A 20,015-nucleotide genomic window follows, 5' to 3' on the forward strand; every position below is an offset into this window, starting at 1 on the left:
ACCCAAAGATTATATTGAAAATATCAACCACATAAGTATTAAGCTTGGACCACATTATTCACAACTGCTGTTATTGGAATTGGACTAGATAGATAAGTTGGAATGAGAATCATTGGTTGGAACAAAAAATTTGAATTAATTTATAAGCAAGTTACTCAGAACTGGATAAAAAACCAGCAGTTAAACCGGTTTATTATTTTTTTAAAATTTTAATTATTATTGAATTGGCGAATAAACCAATTAAACCGAAAAATGACCGGATTGAACCCAAGTTTAGTTTTTAAAACATTAACTATAACCGTTAGGAAAAAAAAAACTTCACCAATGCATTTATTATTTATCGGATAATCAAAACTCATGAAAAGTTAAAGTAAAAAAAACAAAACCAATTCTACGTGGTTCAATTGCTTCCCTAAAAACCTAACAAATATCCCAATTCCCAACAATTAATACTCAAATCGAACCCTAATGCTTGACAATGTTAATGAAGACTCAATTTACTTAATCAGGATGGCAATTTGATAGAATTTATTACCTGCGAAAGCTCCTTGGTTGACCAAAAATGGTGGCGAAGAGCATTATCTGTAAACAAAGAGAGGAAATCTTCAATGGGTCCAGAACTATTAGGGTGTTTCGATTTGCTTCTTTGGTTGAGGAAATGATATGCAAATCAATGGTATTAAGTCAGTTTTGTTTTGTTTACAAATTGAAAAGAGAAGAGCACTCACAGTTCCATGATTGTAATTTATATATGTATATTCCGAGATCTGCTCTTGGAATTTGGATTAACCCAGCACTTGATTATACTCAAAGCAATCAATAAAAAATAAATTATTTTAAAAAAATGTGAAGAATATGAGCTAAGGGTGACCCTACTGTGGATGTTGCATTGAATAATAATTAAAAGGCTTCCATTTCCATCAAAAGATTCTTCCTCTTGCATTTCTTATATGTATTCTTTTGTATATTCTTCGATCTAAATGATAATAAAGAAAATGTGAATTGACTTTTAAAATATCCATCAAACATGGCGAAATGTTTTTGAATGATTATAATATTTGGTGGAGTGACGTGGCATTCCGGTGAAGTCGCGGGGATTCCAGAAAATTTTTTCCATGAAAGGTTTGAGAACAAGGAACACTAGTGCAGAGAAAAATGATGGTAAAATTACTCTAAAGCCCTTGTATTAATAGTTGGATTACATTTTATCCATTTACTTAAACAATTAGTTTGATTAATCTTTTTAGGTTAGATCAACTTTGATCCTTCTCTTAAAAATTTAATTTATTTTTACTATTAAAAGCTACTCCATATACATCATAATAGCCTACATATGACATATGTACACATGGTACATTCAAATCAAAATCATCACAAATTGTTCAATTCAAGATTTATAACTTTGTCTCAGAAGATGAATTGGTGAAATTTCTAGGTTTTTGGATAGAGATCCATGTGTGAGAGCAAAATGGATGACGTGCCATTGCCTTCTCTCTTCGAACAAGCTAGTAAGATCCATCGGACGGCCACGGAGTCCGGTGCTGATCAGGTATGATCCCTTCTCATGCTTGATTCGATGTCCCTTTACTACTTTCTTATCTGATAAAATTTGCACTCCGTGGATTCATAGGATCTGGTAAAGAAAGGATGCGAGGCACTGGGTAAGTGCGAGGACATGATAAGCAAGCTAGGACTTTTTTCATCAAATGAGACCAAAGATGACATTAGCACCACCAATCTCAAGTATATTCTGGTCATCTTCAATATTATAATTCCCTTTCCTTTTTTGATAAACCAGTTGTCCGTAGTATCTACATTAAGTTTCAAAAAGGAAAAAGCTCCATTTGAAATTTGGATTTCTAATTATTTCATAATGTTTCTGGAATTACTTATTTTTGTATTATGCTGTAATTATGTCATAGCGTCAAGGTTTTAACGTTTTTTTTTTTCATTTCAGGTGCCATTTTATCTTGCAGAGCTGACTGAAAAGATTGTGCAGGACAATAGGATACAGATTCTCAAAACTTCACAGGCAAAATTGAAAGTAAGTTTAGTTCACAACATGAAGTGTAGTTGAAAGATTAGTCATAATACTGAATAGTGTTGCTTGGTAGCTGTTTACCTTTTAATCTGTTTCAACTTGTAGTCTATAGTCCATCTAGTATGTAAATTGGAACTTATAGAAAGTGTGGTGTCTTCTAGGAGTTCATGTCTTTTTGCGAGGCAATGAAGCTTGAACCACAGGAAGAGTTGGAAGTCGCTGTACAAGGAGCATCAAATTCTTTTGCTGACCGAAGGGCCTTAAAGGTAGTTATATATACTCCTGCTAACAGCATGATTTGTATTTTTTGGGGGAGGAATACATAGATTTGAATGGAAATTCTGTTGTGGTGTACGTGCTTTTTTGTGCCTGCAATCAGATTGCTCGGTTCAAACGCCAAAGAGCAGCAGAAGCAAAGCTGACAGAAATAAAGGAACGGAAGGAACGACGCGAGCGTTCAACAAAAGCTGCTGCCATATCCACTCCTGTTGAGCATGGAGAGGAGGATGTGCTGGATGACGACGGGGAGGAAGAATGAGAGGTTAGTTCTATTCGTACAATGGTTTTTAAACTCTTCTCTTGATGTGACATTACTGTTAAGACTTTCCTGTTTATGTTGTTATCATCTGAAAATCTGCAAAATCATGGAACTTATAGAAGCTATTGCATGAAATGTTGCACAAGAACCTCTAGCAACTCTTTTATATCAACTATATCATAAAACCAGGATTTAGGGAGGCTTTAGTTAAGGTACTATAAAGATTTCTTTTGAATTTGTTTGTCGTTTGAATTACTTTTTGTGCTTCTGCTCGTGAAACCAGAGAACAGGGATAGTTTAGTTAGGGCTACTACAGAATAAGATCCCCCCTGAACTGTTTCTCTGTTTGTTTCTTATTCTTGTACGATTTTCATAAGCAATTTCTAGCAAGAATTGTAATTGTATTCTGGTTGACTATGGTGCCTAGCAGTTTGAAATGTCATGTGAGGTAATACATTGCTAAGTTATAATTTGAGGCTTTGTGACTTGAGTTTTACTTTATATGATGTAAGTGTTAGCATTTTTTTCCTTCCTTTTATCTGATCTACTATTACTAGGACTGAATTGGGAACTATGACTACAATAGATGGCCCTTCTTATTTCATGAAGTCTCTAGCTGATGCTAAAAATTATTTTGGTTATTTAGTTGTCAGAATAAATCTATTATGCGTTGAAGTTGGAACTGAAATATTATACCTAATGCTTATTGTTGAAAATATTATTTGTGCTTGTTTTGGTTCCACAAAACTTTCTGCTTTCTCTAAAAGAATGATATTCCCCTTGCGCAGGCTTGGCTTACTACCATCTCATTGGCTATTTGTAAGGTTAGTCTAATATGTCACTACAATCTTCTATGTAAAAACTTTAAAGGTGTTTTCACCATATAGTGATATCTTTGTTCCACAAATTGTAGGCTTTTGATCTGCTTGAAATGCTAAAGAAGGAAGAAGAGATGCTTGCTGCCATTAGGGAAAAACACCTAAAGGTATTAATCTTCTTAAATTAGCCTCTCCTTTTTTCCTGAAAATTTTTGTTTCTTTACCTTGTTAACATTTTTGTGACGAGTTGTGCTGAAAATTTGACACCACAAGAAGACTCGAAGCTTTTAAGCTAAGCACTACCTAAGATCGACACCATACTTTCCACTTAGGAGGCGTACGGCATCACTGGAGTTAAACATTTTATTCTGTTAGGCATTAGAAAGGGAAACATAAATGTACAATGCCGAGGCTGACACTGTTCACCCCACTGAAGAGTTTGGTTACTTGATATTTCTGATAAATAGAAAGGGAACCATAAATGTGCATTGCCTTCATTCTTGATACTTGCTACAAGTCCAACTGATCATTGATTTTGTAGAAAATTTGAGATTTTGCAATAAATTACTCGATCTGCTAAAACATTGTACTGTTATTTAAATGATAAATTACTCGATCTGCTACAATCTTTCATTTATTATCGGACCAACCTTGACTGTTACAATTTCTGACTGATAATATAACCAATTTCTTGTGAATTGCTTAGACCAGTGATGTTGGCCTGCTTCAGTCGGTATCCTGTGCTGAAAAAGATTCATAGTTTTTCTTTTCAGGGTTTTAGAAAAGTAATTGTTTGAAGCAATCATCATATTCATTTCTTACTTTTTTTGCTCCAATTTTGAAAGTTAAAGCCTAATGAACTACTTTCTAATGTGAATATGCATTGGTACATTTATATTTTTCCTTGTATACCAGGAAGGGGAAAAGGAGTTTTCTCAGGCTATCCTAGATGATCGCACCAAGAAAGCTGAGGCATGGCATCGTGATGCTGCAACTCGGGCTCGATATACTAAACCTGCACCACCTATCACGTGTGCTACATTTGCTCAAGATGTTATAGAAGGAAGGGCAAATGTTTCACAGGCACATGACCACAAACACCAGCCAATGATCTTTGGACCAAAAAGCCTTACAGGTGGAAGCTTGACAAGTGAGAGGGAAAGGATGGCAGCCCAAGCTTTCCAACCTTTTCATAGGTAAATCCCTGTCCTGTAACACAACTTTTATGTATATTCTGTATATTCTGTTCTGTTCTCTGGGATGATGCAGAGCTTTGAGCATCAAATTCTCTTGTTAAACACCTTGCACCATATCATGCCAAATTAACATGTGATGTTGAGCAGATACTGATTGCGGTCATACATAACAAATTATCCTGTAGGATGCCAACGATAAGCATCGAGGAAGCTGGTCTGAAAGAGATGGAAATGATGAACAAATGGAAGGAGAGGAATGCAAAAATGTTCGAAGAAGCTAACTCGGCATGGTATAAGGACCGCCCGAAGTTGAGACCGAGTGAAGATGATGATGATGCACAAGAGAAGGCGAGGGCATGGGATGACTGGAAAGATGATAATCCTCGAGGTGCTGGCAATAAAAAGCTCACACCCTGCGGGTGAAAGCTGACAAGTAAGTTCTTATACTTTTCTTATAACGTATTCTTTCAGACCTAATTAATGGTGGTTTTAGGAACATTCTCCGAAATCTATATTTATTATAGATTTTCACTTAACGAAATTTTAGCAGTTTGCTTTGAGTAATGTATAAAATTCACACGTTAATTAGAACAAAATTGATCCTTGCACAAGTCTACGTGATTCGAATTTTGTGTAACATTATTTATATTTGTATATTTTAACTAAGCCTATTTTAGACTTATCTATATTGAATCTTTATTACATTTTGCAAAAATTATGCCACTCCTAATAATATTAGATATTATCATAGATCTGACTTTTATGATAGAAATTATATAATATATAAAATTAATATAAATAAAATATTACATAATTAAAAAATAGGTCAGATTAACTTGGGCTTAAGCTTGACTCGCATTTTAAATGGGCTTAATTTTTAGTTCAAGATTATGTTTTGGGTTTAATATTTTTATCCAAACCCTTTCAAATATCGATTCTGATTTTGGATTTGGGCGAGTGATTGCAACAATACGAATTATTAAATGTGCTAAATTTTTTGTTTAAGATTTAAAGAAAATATTTAATACACTAATAGTAGAATTTAAAATTTTCACAAATAGAGTTGGATTGTTGATAGTGTATATAGAGTATGGTAAAAAATATTTAAAAATAAATCTATAATTGAAATGAAACATATGATAAATTTATAATTTTGCTTGTGGAGTCAAAAGAGTGTATTATAAGAATATCAAATATTTGCCTTAAGATTTAAGTGTTGGTATTGTTGTCTAAAAGTGCTCTAAAAAATAAAATATCTATTTTAAACATATGTTTTAAAGTAAAAAAAAAGTATTTAAATGATGTTCAAATTCATCAATACAATAATATTTTAATAAAAATATAAAAAATAACTTATTATTAATTATTATTAATATTTGATATATATTGCATAAACAATTAATGTCAATTATTTGTAAATTTTAATTTAAATACATAAATAATGGTGTATACCATATAAATATTATACAAAATACATTTGATTTTAAAAGTGTTTTTAATTAAAAGTTAAATTTCAGCTTTAGAAACCATAATATTTTAATTTAATTTAATTTAATTTAATTTTATATAAAATATAAAAAACACCATCATAATAATATTTATTATTTTAAAACGAAAATTTTAATAATTTTGAATTAAATATATAAATAAAGGTATTATGCGACAATTTAAAAGACAAACATTTCAATTATATTAATTAATAATTTATAAACATATTAGAGATAAATAAAGGATAATTTTTGCATATATGCTGGAAAAAAATTTATTTGAGAAATTATGCTTTTTTTTAATTTATCGATTTACGTTGTTTTTGGATAGAAAAAGGAAAATGATCTTACAGGACGTGTTTTAACTGAATATTGACAACTCAGCTCTTTTGATCAGATAGTTAAATATTCGAGCTTTTGTCCTTGAGCCCTGAATTTGATTCCTCTCCTACTCATATTTATATTTTTTATTTCATGTTATTTTAAACTTTTATTATTTTTAATTAATATTTTAATACATTAGCTCTTTCTCCTAGATGGTTAGATAATTGTGATTTCATCTTTGAGTCCTAAGTTCAATTTCCTCATAAGCATTTAAATATGTATTTTCATTTCATGTTGTTTCAAGCTTTTTATTATTTTTAATTTATGTTTATAATTAAAAATATATTGTTTAATTAATAAAATCTTTTATTTATAAAATAAAATATTTATTGTAAAATATTATTATTAGTAAATACAAATTTTATATGTGTAATATTTATCTTTCAATACATATCATGAGTGTAGTAAATTGACATATTATATATTTTTGTATGTGCATTTGAAATATTTCCCATTAAAAATATTTGAAATATCATACCCACAATGTAGATGAAAGAACAATAATATTTAAAATATTTTACATATTTGAAATGATTATTTGATTTTATAATACTAGAAATCACTATACCCCACAATATAGGTGGAGAAAACAAATATTTGACATATAAATATTGTATATAAAGAAATATATATCTAAAGAATTAGTTAATGTTTTTAAAAATAATTAAATATCTATTATTTGATTTTATAAATAAAAGAGAGATGAATTAAAAAAACTTGAAAACAATATATTTATTAGTTATAAACATTAATTAAAAATAATAAAAGGCTTGAAACAATATAAAATAAAAAATGCATAAAAATGCTTCTAAGAGGAATCAAACTTAGGATTCAAGGGTAACATTACAATTATCTAACCATCTAACCAAAAAACTAATGTGTCAAAATATTAATTAAAACTAATAAAACTTAAACAACATAAAATAAAAATACAAATATGAATAAAAAATCGAACTCGAGACTTAAAAGACAAAAATATTGACATTTAATCATCTAACAAAAATTAATTTAGCAATATTTAATAAAGATGTGTTTTATTTTCTCATCTAAAAATAATATAAATCGATAAATTTCAAAAATTTCAACAAACTTTCTCAATTTTTTTTACCATATATATGAATCACCCGATAAATAAATATACATAACAATTGTTTAAAAAAAATTGGTTAAACGGAATTTTAGTACGGAATTGTGACTTTGGTCTAGAGGTGCTCATGGGCCGGGCAGCCCGGCCCGACGGTTCGCCCGAAATATGGGAGGGTTTGGGTAAAAATATAAGCTCGAAATATGGGCTTGGGCAAAAAAAGGGGCCCGTTTAGAAAACGGGCCGGGCCTCGGGCACCACTTTTTTGCCCGGGCCCGGCCCGATATAATAAATATATTTATTTTTTAAATTTTTTTAATTTTTTAATTTTAAAATATTTTTAAAATACTTTTTTAAATTTTTAAAATAAATTTTTGGTATTTATTAAAAAAATAGGCCGGGCCCGGGCTTATCATTTTTTTTCCGGACCGGGCCCGGGCCTAAGACTCGGGACAAAATTTTTTTATGGGCCCAGCCCGAACCCGGCCCATGAGCACCTCTAGTTTGGTCGGTTAATGGTGTTTATTAAGTATTCAAAAGTAGGGGGGTGCTGGCACACAAAGTTTTTTGGTCCACCTCTTATTTATTATTCCTTAATTATGGGTTTAATAATAATTAAGTTGCTTATTTATTTATCCAGAGATGCCACACAATGCCAGCCTGTGACAGACGGGTAATAACAAACTTCTTTGTTTTCAGTTATATTACTAAGAAAAACTACATGCAAATTCCAAAGTGAAGTTACAAGCCTGTCCCTTGTCCGGTAGGATTTAGGACAGCTCCTGTTTAAACCACGTGGATGTTTTATACCTAGTTTTTGCTGACTAATAATGTCTCTCTTCAATTTTCTTTACATATCATGAAAGCTGTTATGAGTATTATATTTTGGGTCTTTTATTTATTTTTATACGAATTGATATTTTATTAAAATTTTATTTATTTGTATTATTAAAAATTGGTATAAATAAAATAAACAAATAATTATATGTACCTCGTACTAATATATATGTATAGGGATCAATTTTAATAATAGAAAAATATTTTTTAATAAAAATTTTATTTACTCTTAAATCTAACGTATAAAAATTAATTTATTTAATTTTTTAATAAATAAAATAAAATAAAATATGATTTTTAATATAAAAATTGTTTCTATGATACTTTTACCTTTTATTTAATAAATATCTTCAAAAAAAAAGGTTAGGGAATACACCTGCTACAAGACAAATGGGCAAGGAACATGACAGGCAAAATGAATTCACACCATCTTTAGCAAAATGTAGGAGAGAAATTGTATGTGCTTGATTTGGATGACTTTTAGTTTTAGATTCAAAAGACAGGCTTATAAATCGTAGACTCACTCAGGTGATAAGCAATATTTTTTAAATCGAATGAGATTGGTCAATTGAATTAATTGGACAAAAAATTAATTAAGATATCAAAATGAGAACTGCTTGAAGTCGATTAAACCAATTTTTTATATTTTAAATTTTTAATAATTTATTTAATTAAATTGAAAGAACCGGTGAATAAATATTTTGACCGGTTGTCGGTTCAGAAAATGTTGGTGCTTAGTTCCCAACATAGCTTTTTAAACACATACAAAAAGTCACATGTATAGAACAATTGAGGTGGATTGACTCTTTTTTCAAGAGAAGTTTTCAACCGACTCTTTCAAGAGAAGTTCTCAAAACAATCAAATGTATTCCGTGTTGAGATTTTGTTCCTGCTAGTTCATATAGCTCAAGTGGTATCATGGTTACACAGGTAAGGGTCATATTAGAGGTGTCCATGGGCTGGGCGGCCCGGCTCGGCTCGACGGCCCGCCCGAAATATGGAAAGGTTCGGGTAAAAATATAGGCCCGAAATATGAACTTGGACAAAAAATGAGGCCCGTTTAGAAAACGGGCTGGGCCTCGAGTAAAATTTTTTTGGCCTGGCCTAGCCCGGAAATATATTAAATAAATATTTTTTATTTTTAAAATATACTAGTTTTAGTTTTATTTTAAGTTTTAAGTTACAAAATGTTAGATTTTGTTACAACAATTAATACAATTAACAATTAATAATTTGATATAATTTGATAATTTTAGTAACAATTAATACAATTAACAATTAATAATTTTACTAACAAAATATTAGATTTTACAAAATGTTGACTAGTACAAAAAAATATAATTTGATACAATTTTAATAACAATTAATTTTGATAACAATTAGTTTTAATTTTAATAAAAATATAATTTTAATTTTAATTAAAAAACTGGCCGAGCCAGGCCAAGCTAGGGTTCCATATTTTTTCTCTGGGCTGGGCCTGGACAAAATCTCAGGCCCATATTTCGGGCCAGGCCAAGCCCAGGCCTAGGAAGCAAGCTAACAAAATTTTGGACCCGGCCCAGCCCATGGACACCTCTAGGGCATATAAATCTCAAGTTGATGATTTGAGTCATCTATGCTCAATTAACTCAATTATTATTCACATGTCCTATACTAACACCCTCTCTTCAGTCTTGCTGAGTCATATCTCCTTCATGAGGACAATACCTTCGGTTGTTAGGAGTCCGATCGGCTGCCCAACTGACACTTTGAAGACTTTTCCCGGAAAAACCAATCCACCCTCAACAAAAGCCTAATGCTACTAAAGAAAAACCAGTTCTGTCAGCAATAGCCATTCAACATAACAACAAGATGAAGCCATTTTTTACTTCTTCCTTGAAAGAATGCATTCCTGGTGGAAAATTATGAAAGATAACAGCAGATTAAACAAGGTACCTATGTTACTTGGAATCGAGAGTATATCGGATATGAATAATATCTACTCCAATACGAGCATGTTTAACTTTTTTCGAGCTTTTCCTTGTATATTCTCATACTTGTGTTTGGATTCGAGTTTACCTCACACATACGAAGTAAATCCATTGACAGAAAAGGAACTTTTCATGTTTCTAATCAGTATTGAGATATGACCTTAAGATGTAGGCTAGTCTTTTATGAACTTTTTTCCCACAACATAATAATGATATACAACATAAAATTACAATAAATTTTTTATTGAAATGAAGAAAATCTTAAATTATTCTAAAGAGAAAAATTAAAACTGTTACATTGAAAAAAAAATGGGAACCAAAGCTCAAAAAAGCAATAACAAGATGATCCACAGCAACAATGCTATAGCAGAGGGATTTTTTTTTTTTTTTTAACTTTGTATGCTGTAGGGTATAAACAGTTTGTGGTGCAAATTACATATAATTTTGCAAACCAAGAACTGAAAAAAAAAAAGAGAAGAAAATGTTCTGAAAATCAACAACAAAAAGACTTAATCAAGCCCAGAATTGAAAAATCCAGAAAAGATTCAAACACTTACAATTACAATATTTTAACAATGCCCTTTTCCATTGCATTGTTCTTTGTTCACCAGCTAGATACTGCTCTTGTCAATGGAATTCATCACTTTTGACCATCAAAGTATACGTATTTTTAGCCATCAATGCATTGTAAGCCTCTGCAAACCCATAACCAAACCCCAAATAAAGTAGCACAAACAAGCAAATCCAATATTAAAACTACCCAAACATGTTTCCTCCATGTTTGTTTAGCCTTTTGTTTATCGCCGCCACCACCACCACATAAACCACCACTTTTTTGCATTGAAACTGGGTAATCTCTAAAATTGTCGCTTAAATCAACTGTATTCTCCATCCCAACAATCCCACCGCCGCCGCCGCCAACTCCACCGCAACCATCTATGGTTTCATCGCCGTTTACTTCCAAACCACCACCGGATCTTTTCTTCTTTTTCAAACCCCCTAACAAAGGAGCCACCACGGTTGGGTTTCTACTATCTTTTACTACTGGGGATGGAACAAAATCCAAACCCAAACCCAAACCCAAACCCAAAGCCTCTGAAAAAACCGGATCGAAATGAGATTGAAGACAATTTGGGGTCAAATTATCAGTACCCATAACTAAACCAGTGAGTAGAAAATCGTCCAAAGCACCTTTCAAGCGATCCAAGAACCAAAACGACTCAGATTTGTCGAGATCTTCATGGGATATGATGAAATAAACAAAAGGGTCATCGATTAAGAAGGTATAGGACCTTTGGGAAACTGTATGAGAGAACATTGAATGGTAAGGAGGGGCTTTCTCGATGCATTCCCTTGCTAATGGCTCGATCCCCACGGCTTCTTTGCGAGTGAATTCAGCCACAACTGTGGGTCCTTTTGCAATGCAAGCATATAGTATCAGCTTAGGATCGGAAATCATTTGATGGGGGTTCTTTAGAACTGTGGATTAATTTCTTATTTGATGCTTATTTTTTCAGTTTCTGTTCATAGATCGTATAGTGTTTTTTGCTAGGGTTTTTTTGGGGGGAAGAGGAAGAAGAATAACGACAATTCTTCCATTCCCATTGCAATTAAGCATTAACCAATTTTTTTTTTTCATGGAATTATAATAATAATACCCTTGTTTAAGGATTCAAATTACGGGCAATGACCTTGAAGAATTTTATAATGGTTTTTATCGCGCTTTGTGTCGGCATCACCAACCTCCAATAATACAGTGTACTGTAGCAGATCTGCAGTTTAATTATTAGTAAACTTCGACGGTGGGTTTCTCAGTGATGAAATTCCCCGCTAAGTCCCTCTATTATAGCGATAGAATCAAATTAGTCCCTTTATTATTATGAAATAGATCAATTTAATCCTGTATTATTAAAAGGAAGAGTAAATTCCATTAAATCGTCCCTAAAATATGACTCGTATTCTAAATTAGTCCTCAAACTTTAAAATGTGAGTTCTTAAAATCTCGGTATGTGGTTTCCCAATTTTTTTTTCTTCCTCATACGTTTTAGGGTTTTATTTTTTAACTTTTTTTCTATTTTGCAGACAAAATCATCTTCATTTCTTGAAAAATTACATCTTAAGAGATTAACACTCTCGTATTTTATTTTGGGTTCTTTCTCCTCCTCCTCTTTTATTATTATTCATCTGTTTGTTTCTAATAAATGATTATTAAATTTAATTATTAGTTTACTCATATTTTGGTCTTTTAAGTCATTAAGTATTGATTCTAAAAATAGAACGAGACCCTTAAATATTAAATTTAAATATTAGTTGACTCATTTTTTATCATCGAAAGTTATGTTTTATCAAAGCATTTTTAGAGTTCGAGAGACAAATTGATAACCAAATTGAAAATAGATAGATAAACAATAACTAAATCTATGGTATGCCCATTCATTTTTAGCAAACATTTTTATGCCTGCAGTTGAATTATTGGATTGAAATTTACGGTGCACCGATCATTTATTGCATCATGATTCTTTAAACGCGTGGTGAGTTTACGGGCAAAGTTAATATTTTGTGTATAATAATACTTATATTTTAGTTTACTTGTTTAACACTTTAACCAAACAAAATAATATATGTTTATTACATTATTAATCATTTACCTATTAAGCAATGGGTTATTTATTCATCATGTTAGTACATTACTTTTTTTCTGTTAAAGCATATGTATTAAGATTTTTTCTTAAATAATTTAAATTATTATTAATTTAAACATGTCTTTTTTATTTTTTTGGGTGAATTACAAAAAGATGGTAAAGCCTCAACAATAATGTAATTAGCGTAACTCAGACCAAAACTACACTTTGGTAGTTATTGATATTTTTGGAGCCCTAGGCGAAAGAATAAATTAGGCTCCTTTTAAAAAATTATAAAATATAATACCCAATAAATAAAGCATTTATGGTGAAAAATTGAAAGTCCTAAACATTTAATTAATTTATTTTAGTCTGAAACTTTTTTTCTCGCATTAAAAATTAAAAAAAAATATCTTTTTTGAACCTCTTCCAACCTTAGACCCTGATGAATATCTTAGAACCGGACCAAGTGATGAATATCTTCATCTTCAGGCCAAGGCACTGCTTTAAATATGGAAATTCGTTCTTTTCTTTGACAACACGTTAGTCATCATGCAGATCCTGCTACAAGCACAAGAAAAGCATATTGGAATAATTTGGTATCGCACATGCACTATTTTACAGTTTCTATGATAATTGAAGGAAATAGCTTTAGCTTCGTGTATGTTATGGGTGGCATTTGATAAGTCATGCCCTACTGTCTTTGATAATCATTACACGTATCTTCATTCCGGATTAAATTGAATCAATGTGTAGAAGTTTTTTTTTTTTTAAATCAGAGTTAATTTAATATAATATATAAATATTAACAGTTAAATTTGTTATTTTTATAATTTTAAAAATGTCACATTATTTATTTCATCGTGAATTGAACTGCATTTAAAGGAATTGGATGAAAAAAGACAAACATAATTAATTGAGTGATCGTTTTGTAATTTTTATAATTAGGTGACAGAAAAAAAACTTGAATATAATTGGGTGACCTGTAGTATAGTTTACCCTTATAATAATAATAATAATTTTGAGTTCGCAAGGGAAACCCTGTAGCAATATATGTTGAGTTGAGTGATAAAAAGCTCGACATCCCTTAAATAAAATTTTTGTGCTTGAATGTTATAAATAAAAGAAATAGAATCAATATAATTATAAGACAAGACTATGAATTTAGAAAGAAGAAAAAACTGACCAAATTGAGAAATCGACTTGAACTAACAAATTTCGATTTAATTTTGTTTGGGTTTTTCTATAATTTAGTTCAATTTTAGTTAGATGATGTCATTGAACCACATTAATTCTGTTTAATTTCAATGGACATTGAAAAGTCAAAAAAGCTGTTAAAATTTGTTTTTAACATATAAACCCACTATATAAACTCATTTAAAATCCAAAACGAAATTCATTGCTTTCAAGTTCTAAAATAACTTTTATTATACTTTTACGTATTCTATAATTAAATAAAAAATAAACTCTAAATCTAATTTCAATGTTAGTCTCTTACAAATTCATTGTTTATTTATTATTGTTGTTAAAACTCCCAATAATTCAAGTGTTCATCTCTTTTTGTTTAATGTGTTCTTTTCTCTATTATTGTTGTTGTTAAAACTTTTAAAATGTGGTTACCATTTGGTGTTTTTTTGTTGTCGTTACACGTTAATTTGCCTCGTTTGGTTACTAGTATAATAATATGAGGAAAAAATGTATTTATCATGCATGTATTACAATAGTTAGACATAAAATAAATACCACTTAGTACAATTTTAAACTTGAAATTAGAAAGATCAAGAATAATTCTTGCAAAAAAAAAAGACATCTTCAAAAAAGAAAAAATTTAAAAATTTCCTTCTCATTGCTAAAATAAGTCATGAGAGTAACTAAATATTACTAATTGAATTAGTTTATTACTAACTTATATGCTAAAACATGTGTAAAAATAATATGAGAGTTACAAAATACAAATAATTTAATATTTGATTATGTTCGTAAAGATTAAGAGTGATTAAATCAATATTTAATTAAAATTTTAATAAACATTTATAATTATAAATGTTATAAATTATTATTTAATAAATATATTACTTGAAATTTTAGCATAATTGAAAAAAATAAAATTGTCAAATGAGAAAAGAAAATCACAGTTAATTTCTTGGTTGACAGAATTTTGCCACGTCATTGATGGAACGGAAAATTCGTGTTGACGTGGCAATTGCGGACGTGACTGTTATAAAGGTCAAAAGTCAAAAGTAAACAGAGTTACTATATTTTTTAAGGGGCCAAACGACGCCGTTTAATTTCATTCGTCTTTCCCCAGTAGATCCACGTGAACTCTGTGCCTGCCGTAGATGATTACTTACTTACCGGTGAGTTCTAAGACCCGACCCGGTTCATTGTTTTAACCCACAACAATCAGGATTACAAGTCTTTCCATTCGGATCCAACAAATATGTTTTTTACATTTTGTTTTTCTTTATGATTGTCTAGGTTTAGGGTCCAAAATATCATATTGTTTTTATATTTTAAAACAAATTTATTGCAATCCATATAGAAATATCGAATCAAATAAATTGGAGGATTTTTTACAAATTTTATTTTGATTTAAATTATATTTAATTTTGTCCAAAATTATTTTTATTTAAATTATGTTTGATTTATGTTTTTAGTGATTATTTTCACAAACAGAGGTAAGTGAAGTTTAAATAAATTGGTTCTTGTTGAATTTTTGTTAAAAAAAAAACAATTCACTCCCTCATGAACAAGGTGGCAATAGTTAATATAGAACTGAACAAACAATTATCATGTGATAGATAAAGCTTCAAATACTGGAGAGTTTGCAGTTTTTATATTATTACATCACTAACATGAATGCGAGAGCAAATAAATACAGAGAGCAACATATGAAGAAACAAACCTTCATTTCACACTTCATAGTGGCATTTTCTGAAACACAACATATAAAAACCAAAATCATTTTCACCAGCCATGACTGCCAATAGGCAACCTCCAATCTTCTCCACCGTGGCCACCAGCGGTATCCGGGCTACATCCACCTAGACGTCTAGACGGTATGCGAGCACCGTTACTCTTTTGGCCAGGGCTCCTTGGTGCCTGGTAGACTGTTGTTCCTCCACCTGAACTTGATGAATCACAACCTGGGGATTTTTTTGTTGATGGGTTCCATTGGGGTGCATGTGGTACACGTTGCTGCTTCATAATCATAGGTCCTTGGCTTCGAACCTTGGCTTTGGCAGATTGGGTTGGGGCCATGTAGCTAGGTACATTACTTGACCCTGATTGAGCCTGCTGCAGGGTTGAGTATGAGCCTGAATCCATTGCTGTCACAACATCCATTTCAACAGTTTTCTCAGACATGTTATCAGTAACGGTAGTGGTTGCGGTGGTGGTCAGCAGTGTCATGTAAGAACCTTCTTGATGGCCTAGTTGACGAGCGTCGTACGGTTGCGATGACATCCAATGCTCGAGCCAGTTCCAACCCCATTGTGCCTTCTCGCGATCATTAAGGTGGACTCCAACATCTTTGCCATTGGGGTGCGGTTGCATGAGTTGTTGCTGTGGCTGTTGCTGCTGATTCAAGAAAGTGAATTAGATGACCATTTAATCACTAAACAAAGTATTTTTTCGAGTTCTTACGAGTTACGATTTACCATGAACCAACCTGATAGCTATAGGCATAAGCAAGGGCTCGTTCTCGTCTCATCGCAGCATCATGTTTCTTCGAAACACTTTCCTTAACCTTCTCTGAGCTTTGCTGTCCACCATCCCAACTGTCATATCTCTTCAACAGGCTCCTTGGCTTTCGTTCTACTTCTCCCGTTCCTTTTTTTTCTTCATAGTCCTCGTCTGATCTCTTGGGGATCTTATCATGATCAGTTAGCTGCAGCCTACGAGCTCGAACTCTTGCCTGCACCCGGACTAATGCTTGCATGCACCGCATTGTCATTTGCGCTTGTTTGCGCACGTTATAACCTCTCACTAGTGCCTGCAACCTCACCAGTCCCTTCAAAGCACGCAAAGCTCTCCGAGCCTACAAAACCATCAGCAACATTAAGAACCACCTTAGAGAACAATGTTCCATAATACGATTGTATAAGATGCATATAGACATGGTGACAGATTGAGACTGGGTTTGTTTTTACCAGATAGCCTCTATAATACGACTGTATAAGCGTTGCAGCTCTTTCTTCCTTAGACTGTCGTCCATAACCCGCCAACCGGACGACTTTAGCGGCAGCTTGAGCTGCCGCAACAGCTGCTTCTGCAGCAGCAGCAGTTGCCATGGCGACAGCAATGGCATGGTTCCTATCTTCATTCAGAGGAGTCGACATTGCACTCTCATTATTCGTGATGTCCGGTGAACTCTCCGCCGGAAAATGTTCAAACGACACTGCATCCGGGGCCTCATTTGGCCATTTCTCCACATTATTCTCTCTCTGAAAATCACATCAGATTGGTCAGTTTCATTAACATTTGCCTTGAACTATGTCAACCAATGAACAAACAAAAATTTTACAGAGCAGATTATCATTGATATGGAATGATGGAGATCTAACATTTTCAAGCACATGAAGAACAAGTTGAATGATGTGATGGCTTAGGTGGCATGAAAATTATGTGTCAAGGTAGCAACCACGTTGATAGGGGACCAGTGCCCCTTGCTTGGGTTCATGGTCCTTCAAAACAGTGAAAAAGGGGAAGCCATCAATTAGCATTTAGCCCCCTTTGAAAGAAAAAGCAACCCTCTTACCATTTTCTTTTCTGATAAATTCTTTTCACCAAATTAATTTACATATATATACACGGTTATACTGCAAAAGTAAATACTGACAGCAGAAATGATTATATATCTAAATATTTCTTTTTTCAAAAATGAGAATTATTTGTTATTTTTATTTTGTCATTTTCTGTTTCATATATATCAAAACTAAATTATCCTTTCTTGTTGTTGGTATCATAAATTTTATAACCTATAAAATGAAGCTCGAATAATAATTCAAGAAAAATGAAGCTCGGGTGTAACAGCTTCCTAGTATTATGACCACAAATGAGTAAGATCAAAGATAATTTGTAATGTACTTGCAAACGTGGGCACTATATAGTTAACCAAGTTCTAACAACAAAAAGATAAGAACCCAAATAAATACAAGCAAAAATCCAGATGTTTGTGATGTTGATGTTTGCTTTCTCTTTTTTTTTTCCCTGCATTTATTAAAAATTTGCCTTAAAATGAAAAAAAAAATTTGAAAGGTGCCATTGATTTTGCTTGGAAATATGGCAATCAAATCAACCTGCTAAACAAACATCAAAAGGCCAAAAAAAAAAAAACCTAAAAACCGATGAAAAAATTACGTTACTTTTTTGTCAGGCAAGTCTTTGTGAGATGATTTGAACACTTTCTTCACCGTCGAGAACCATCCACTCCCTTTCTTTCCCATCGCCGGTCAAAAAACAGGAGTTTCTAAAACAGATACAAAAAATGGCAGATCGTAAAACACCGGATTTTTTAAACTAATGAAACATATTACACTCGTTAAAATGTTAGAAAGAACGATACATAGAGACAAAGCAACAAACACTTATATGCCATTTTACAAATTCATGTTAAATGAAAACAGAGAATTCATGGCAGTGGATCAAACCTGAAACGGAGAAGAACAGGTAGGTGATGAAATGTTACCGATTGGCTTGAATTCTCTTCATGTTTTCTCTGTATCATATTCCATAAGGTATAAATTACTTGAATTTTTTTCTTTATTAGTTAAAGCTGAGAAAAAATGAAGTGAAAAGAAAAAAGAAAAGAGAAAAAATTGGTGATGTTATTATGGAAATAAAAAAGAGACTGAAACAGAGGAGAGCTAAGAGAGTAGTAGTAAATTTGAGAGAGAAAAAAAGGAAGTAACAGAAGAAAACCCGTGCGAAGCGATCGGCCGATTGCTTTTTAATCAAATTCACGGAACGTATAACATATATTACGGTTGGATTGGGCCCAATGATATTTTGCCACGTCATCTTAACTCTTCTCCACGTAATTACAAGCCTGCCCCCACCCAGCAATACTTTTATTTATTTATTTCTGTTTTTGTTAATTGCACTAGACATCCCAAATTATGATACTCATTTTAAATTGGACCCTAAACTTTAATAAATTCTAATTTTATCCTTAAACAATTGATATTATATCAATTAGACCCTTCAAGTATTGAAAATAAAAAAATTAAAAATAGAGTAAAATTGAAAAGAGAGACCGATAAAGCTTTTGTAAAAGCTTTAAAATCCTCAAAACTAATATTTCTTACGATATCCTTTTTACAATATTTATTTTCTTTAAAATTTTCATGTTAAACTGTGTTACATAAGATTTAACATCTCATTTAATGATTAAATTAATGGTTTTAGTAATGGAAAAACTTAAAATTAATGATTTTAGTAATAAAATTACCTTATTGATATAACATCAATAGTTTAGAGATGTAAATAGAATATTTTAAAGTTTGAGGACCAATTTAAAATAAATGTTATAATTTGAGAATGTTTGATGCAATTAATTGTTTTTCAATTGAGAAAATTATAAATTAAAAATTTGATTTTCTCTTGACTGTACTTTTAAGATTTTATATTAGTTTAAGTCAATATTTTTGGAACCGAATCAATGTTGAACCGATCGGACCACTAGTTTTAATTAAATAAATTATTTAGAATTCATAAAATTATTAAAATGTTTTTAAAAATAAAATTCAGTTCAATTGTTAGTTCAATCGATTTTTAATTTAACTTAATCGGTTCATACTACAATTTAGCCAATTCTTTCCCTTGCTCCGAACTAGTGTACCAATTAAATTTTAATCTGATCCAATTTCAATCATTTTGGTTTAAATTCTTATAAATCTAATTGAAATTTATTTTAGTTTAAGTTTAGATACATATCAGTTTTTCAATGCAAAATGTGGGAATGGAAGCAAACATGGGAATTATTCCCACGAACCATAAAGCTCGTCCAACACTTAATTTATATTTGTTCTTTTGGATG

General features: G+C 31.5%; 4 protein-coding genes across 7 annotated transcripts; 2 read left to right on the top strand and 2 right to left on the bottom strand.

Annotated features, from left to right (window-relative positions):
- Window positions 1–1,361: 1,361 nt before the first annotated feature.
- On the top strand, window positions 1,362–5,221 carry LOC105765447 (PP2A regulatory subunit TAP46). Of its 2 annotated transcripts, XR_008191920.1 has the most exons (9): window positions 1,362–1,549; window positions 1,631–1,753; window positions 1,958–2,044; window positions 2,203–2,307; window positions 2,421–2,582; window positions 3,368–3,403; window positions 3,493–3,564; window positions 4,313–4,593; window positions 4,779–5,221. XR_008191920.1 is itself a non-coding variant. In XM_052625097.1 (7 exons), the coding sequence occupies exons 1-5, from the start codon at window positions 1,454–1,456 to the stop codon at window positions 2,577–2,579; spliced, it is 570 nt and encodes a 189-aa protein (XP_052481057.1). In that variant the 5' UTR covers window positions 1,362–1,453; the 3' UTR covers window positions 2,580–2,582; window positions 3,368–3,403; window positions 3,493–4,306. The 2 variants fall into 2 exon arrangements, 1 of the variants encoding a protein (XP_052481057.1); XM_052625097.1 differs by lacking the exons at window positions 4,313–4,593; window positions 4,779–5,221 and having other exon boundaries at window positions 3,493–4,306.
- LOC128035532 (PP2A regulatory subunit TAP46-like) lies at window positions 3,153–5,016 on the top strand. The gene is made up of 5 exons (XM_052625318.1): window positions 3,153–3,254; window positions 3,368–3,403; window positions 3,493–3,564; window positions 4,313–4,593; window positions 4,779–5,016. The coding sequence occupies exons 1-5, from the start codon at window positions 3,153–3,155 to the stop codon at window positions 5,014–5,016; spliced, it is 729 nt and encodes a 242-aa protein (XP_052481278.1).
- Window positions 5,222–10,570: 5,349 nt separating the features above from the next.
- On the bottom strand, window positions 10,571–12,012 carry LOC105765449 (phytolongin Phyl2.2). Its single transcript, XM_012584547.2, has one exon. It carries the CDS (start codon window positions 11,812–11,814, stop codon window positions 11,026–11,028), a length of 789 nt encoding a protein of 262 aa, XP_012440001.1. The 5' UTR covers window positions 11,815–12,012; the 3' UTR covers window positions 10,571–11,025.
- Window positions 12,013–15,746: 3,734 nt separating this feature from the next.
- On the bottom strand, window positions 15,747–18,916 carry LOC105765445 (protein IQ-DOMAIN 21). Of its 3 annotated transcripts, XM_052625439.1 has the most exons (6): window positions 18,899–18,916; window positions 18,628–18,695; window positions 18,343–18,446; window positions 17,128–17,421; window positions 16,647–17,015; window positions 15,747–16,555 (listed from the first exon to the last, which is right to left on the bottom strand). In XM_052625439.1, exons 3-6 carry the CDS (start codon window positions 18,421–18,423, stop codon window positions 15,944–15,946), a joined length of 1,356 nt encoding a protein of 451 aa, XP_052481399.1. In that variant the 5' UTR covers window positions 18,424–18,446; window positions 18,628–18,695; window positions 18,899–18,916; the 3' UTR covers window positions 15,747–15,943. The 3 variants fall into 3 exon arrangements, with proteins under 3 accessions (XP_052481399.1, XP_012439996.1, XP_012439997.1); XM_012584542.2 differs by lacking the exon at window positions 18,899–18,916 and having other exon boundaries at window positions 15,747–16,552; window positions 18,628–18,892; XM_012584543.2 differs by lacking the exons at window positions 18,628–18,695; window positions 18,899–18,916 and adding an exon at window positions 17,542–17,661.
- Window positions 18,917–20,015: the final 1,099 nt, after the last annotated feature.

Source organism: Gossypium raimondii, chromosome 12, assembly GCF_025698545.1.
Source record: "Gossypium raimondii isolate GPD5lz chromosome 12, ASM2569854v1, whole genome shotgun sequence".
Taxonomy (NCBI): domain Eukaryota; kingdom Viridiplantae; phylum Streptophyta; class Magnoliopsida; order Malvales; family Malvaceae; genus Gossypium; species Gossypium raimondii.

What these genes read in the sequence shown, in the direction of transcription:
- LOC105765445 (XM_052625439.1), bottom strand. Translation starts at nt 18,423, where the DNA reads ATGGGAAAGAAAGGGAGTGGATGGTTCTCGACGGTGAAGAAAGTGTTC. An exon ending in AAGACTTGCCTGACAAAAAA is followed by an intron (nt 17,422 to 18,342) that starts GTAACGTAATTT and finishes TGTGATTTTCAG; the next exon opens with AGAGAGAATAATGTGGAGAA. An exon ending in CGTATTATAGAGGCTATCTG is followed by an intron (nt 17,016 to 17,127) that starts GTAAAAACAAAC and finishes ATGGTTTTGTAG; the next exon opens with GCTCGGAGAGCTTTGCGTGC.
- LOC105765449 (XM_012584547.2), bottom strand. Translation starts at nt 11,814, where the DNA reads ATGATTTCCGATCCTAAGCTGATACTATATGCTTGCATTGCAAAAGGA.
- LOC105765447 (XM_052625097.1), top strand. Translation starts at nt 1,454, where the DNA reads ATGTGTGAGAGCAAAATGGATGACGTGCCATTGCCTTCTCTCTTCGAA. An exon ending in CGGAGTCCGGTGCTGATCAG is followed by an intron (nt 1,550 to 1,630) that starts GTATGATCCCTT and finishes GTGGATTCATAG; the next exon opens with GATCTGGTAAAGAAAGGATG. An exon ending in CTGACCGAAGGGCCTTAAAG is followed by an intron (nt 2,308 to 2,420) that starts GTAGTTATATAT and finishes GCCTGCAATCAG; the next exon opens with ATTGCTCGGTTCAAACGCCA.
- LOC128035532 (XM_052625318.1), top strand. Translation starts at nt 3,153, where the DNA reads ATGACTACAATAGATGGCCCTTCTTATTTCATGAAGTCTCTAGCTGAT. An exon ending in TAAATCTATTATGCGTTGAA is followed by an intron (nt 3,255 to 3,367) that starts GTTGGAACTGAA and finishes CCCCTTGCGCAG; the next exon opens with GCTTGGCTTACTACCATCTC. An exon ending in GCTTTCCAACCTTTTCATAG is followed by an intron (nt 4,594 to 4,778) that starts GTAAATCCCTGT and finishes ATTATCCTGTAG; the next exon opens with GATGCCAACGATAAGCATCG.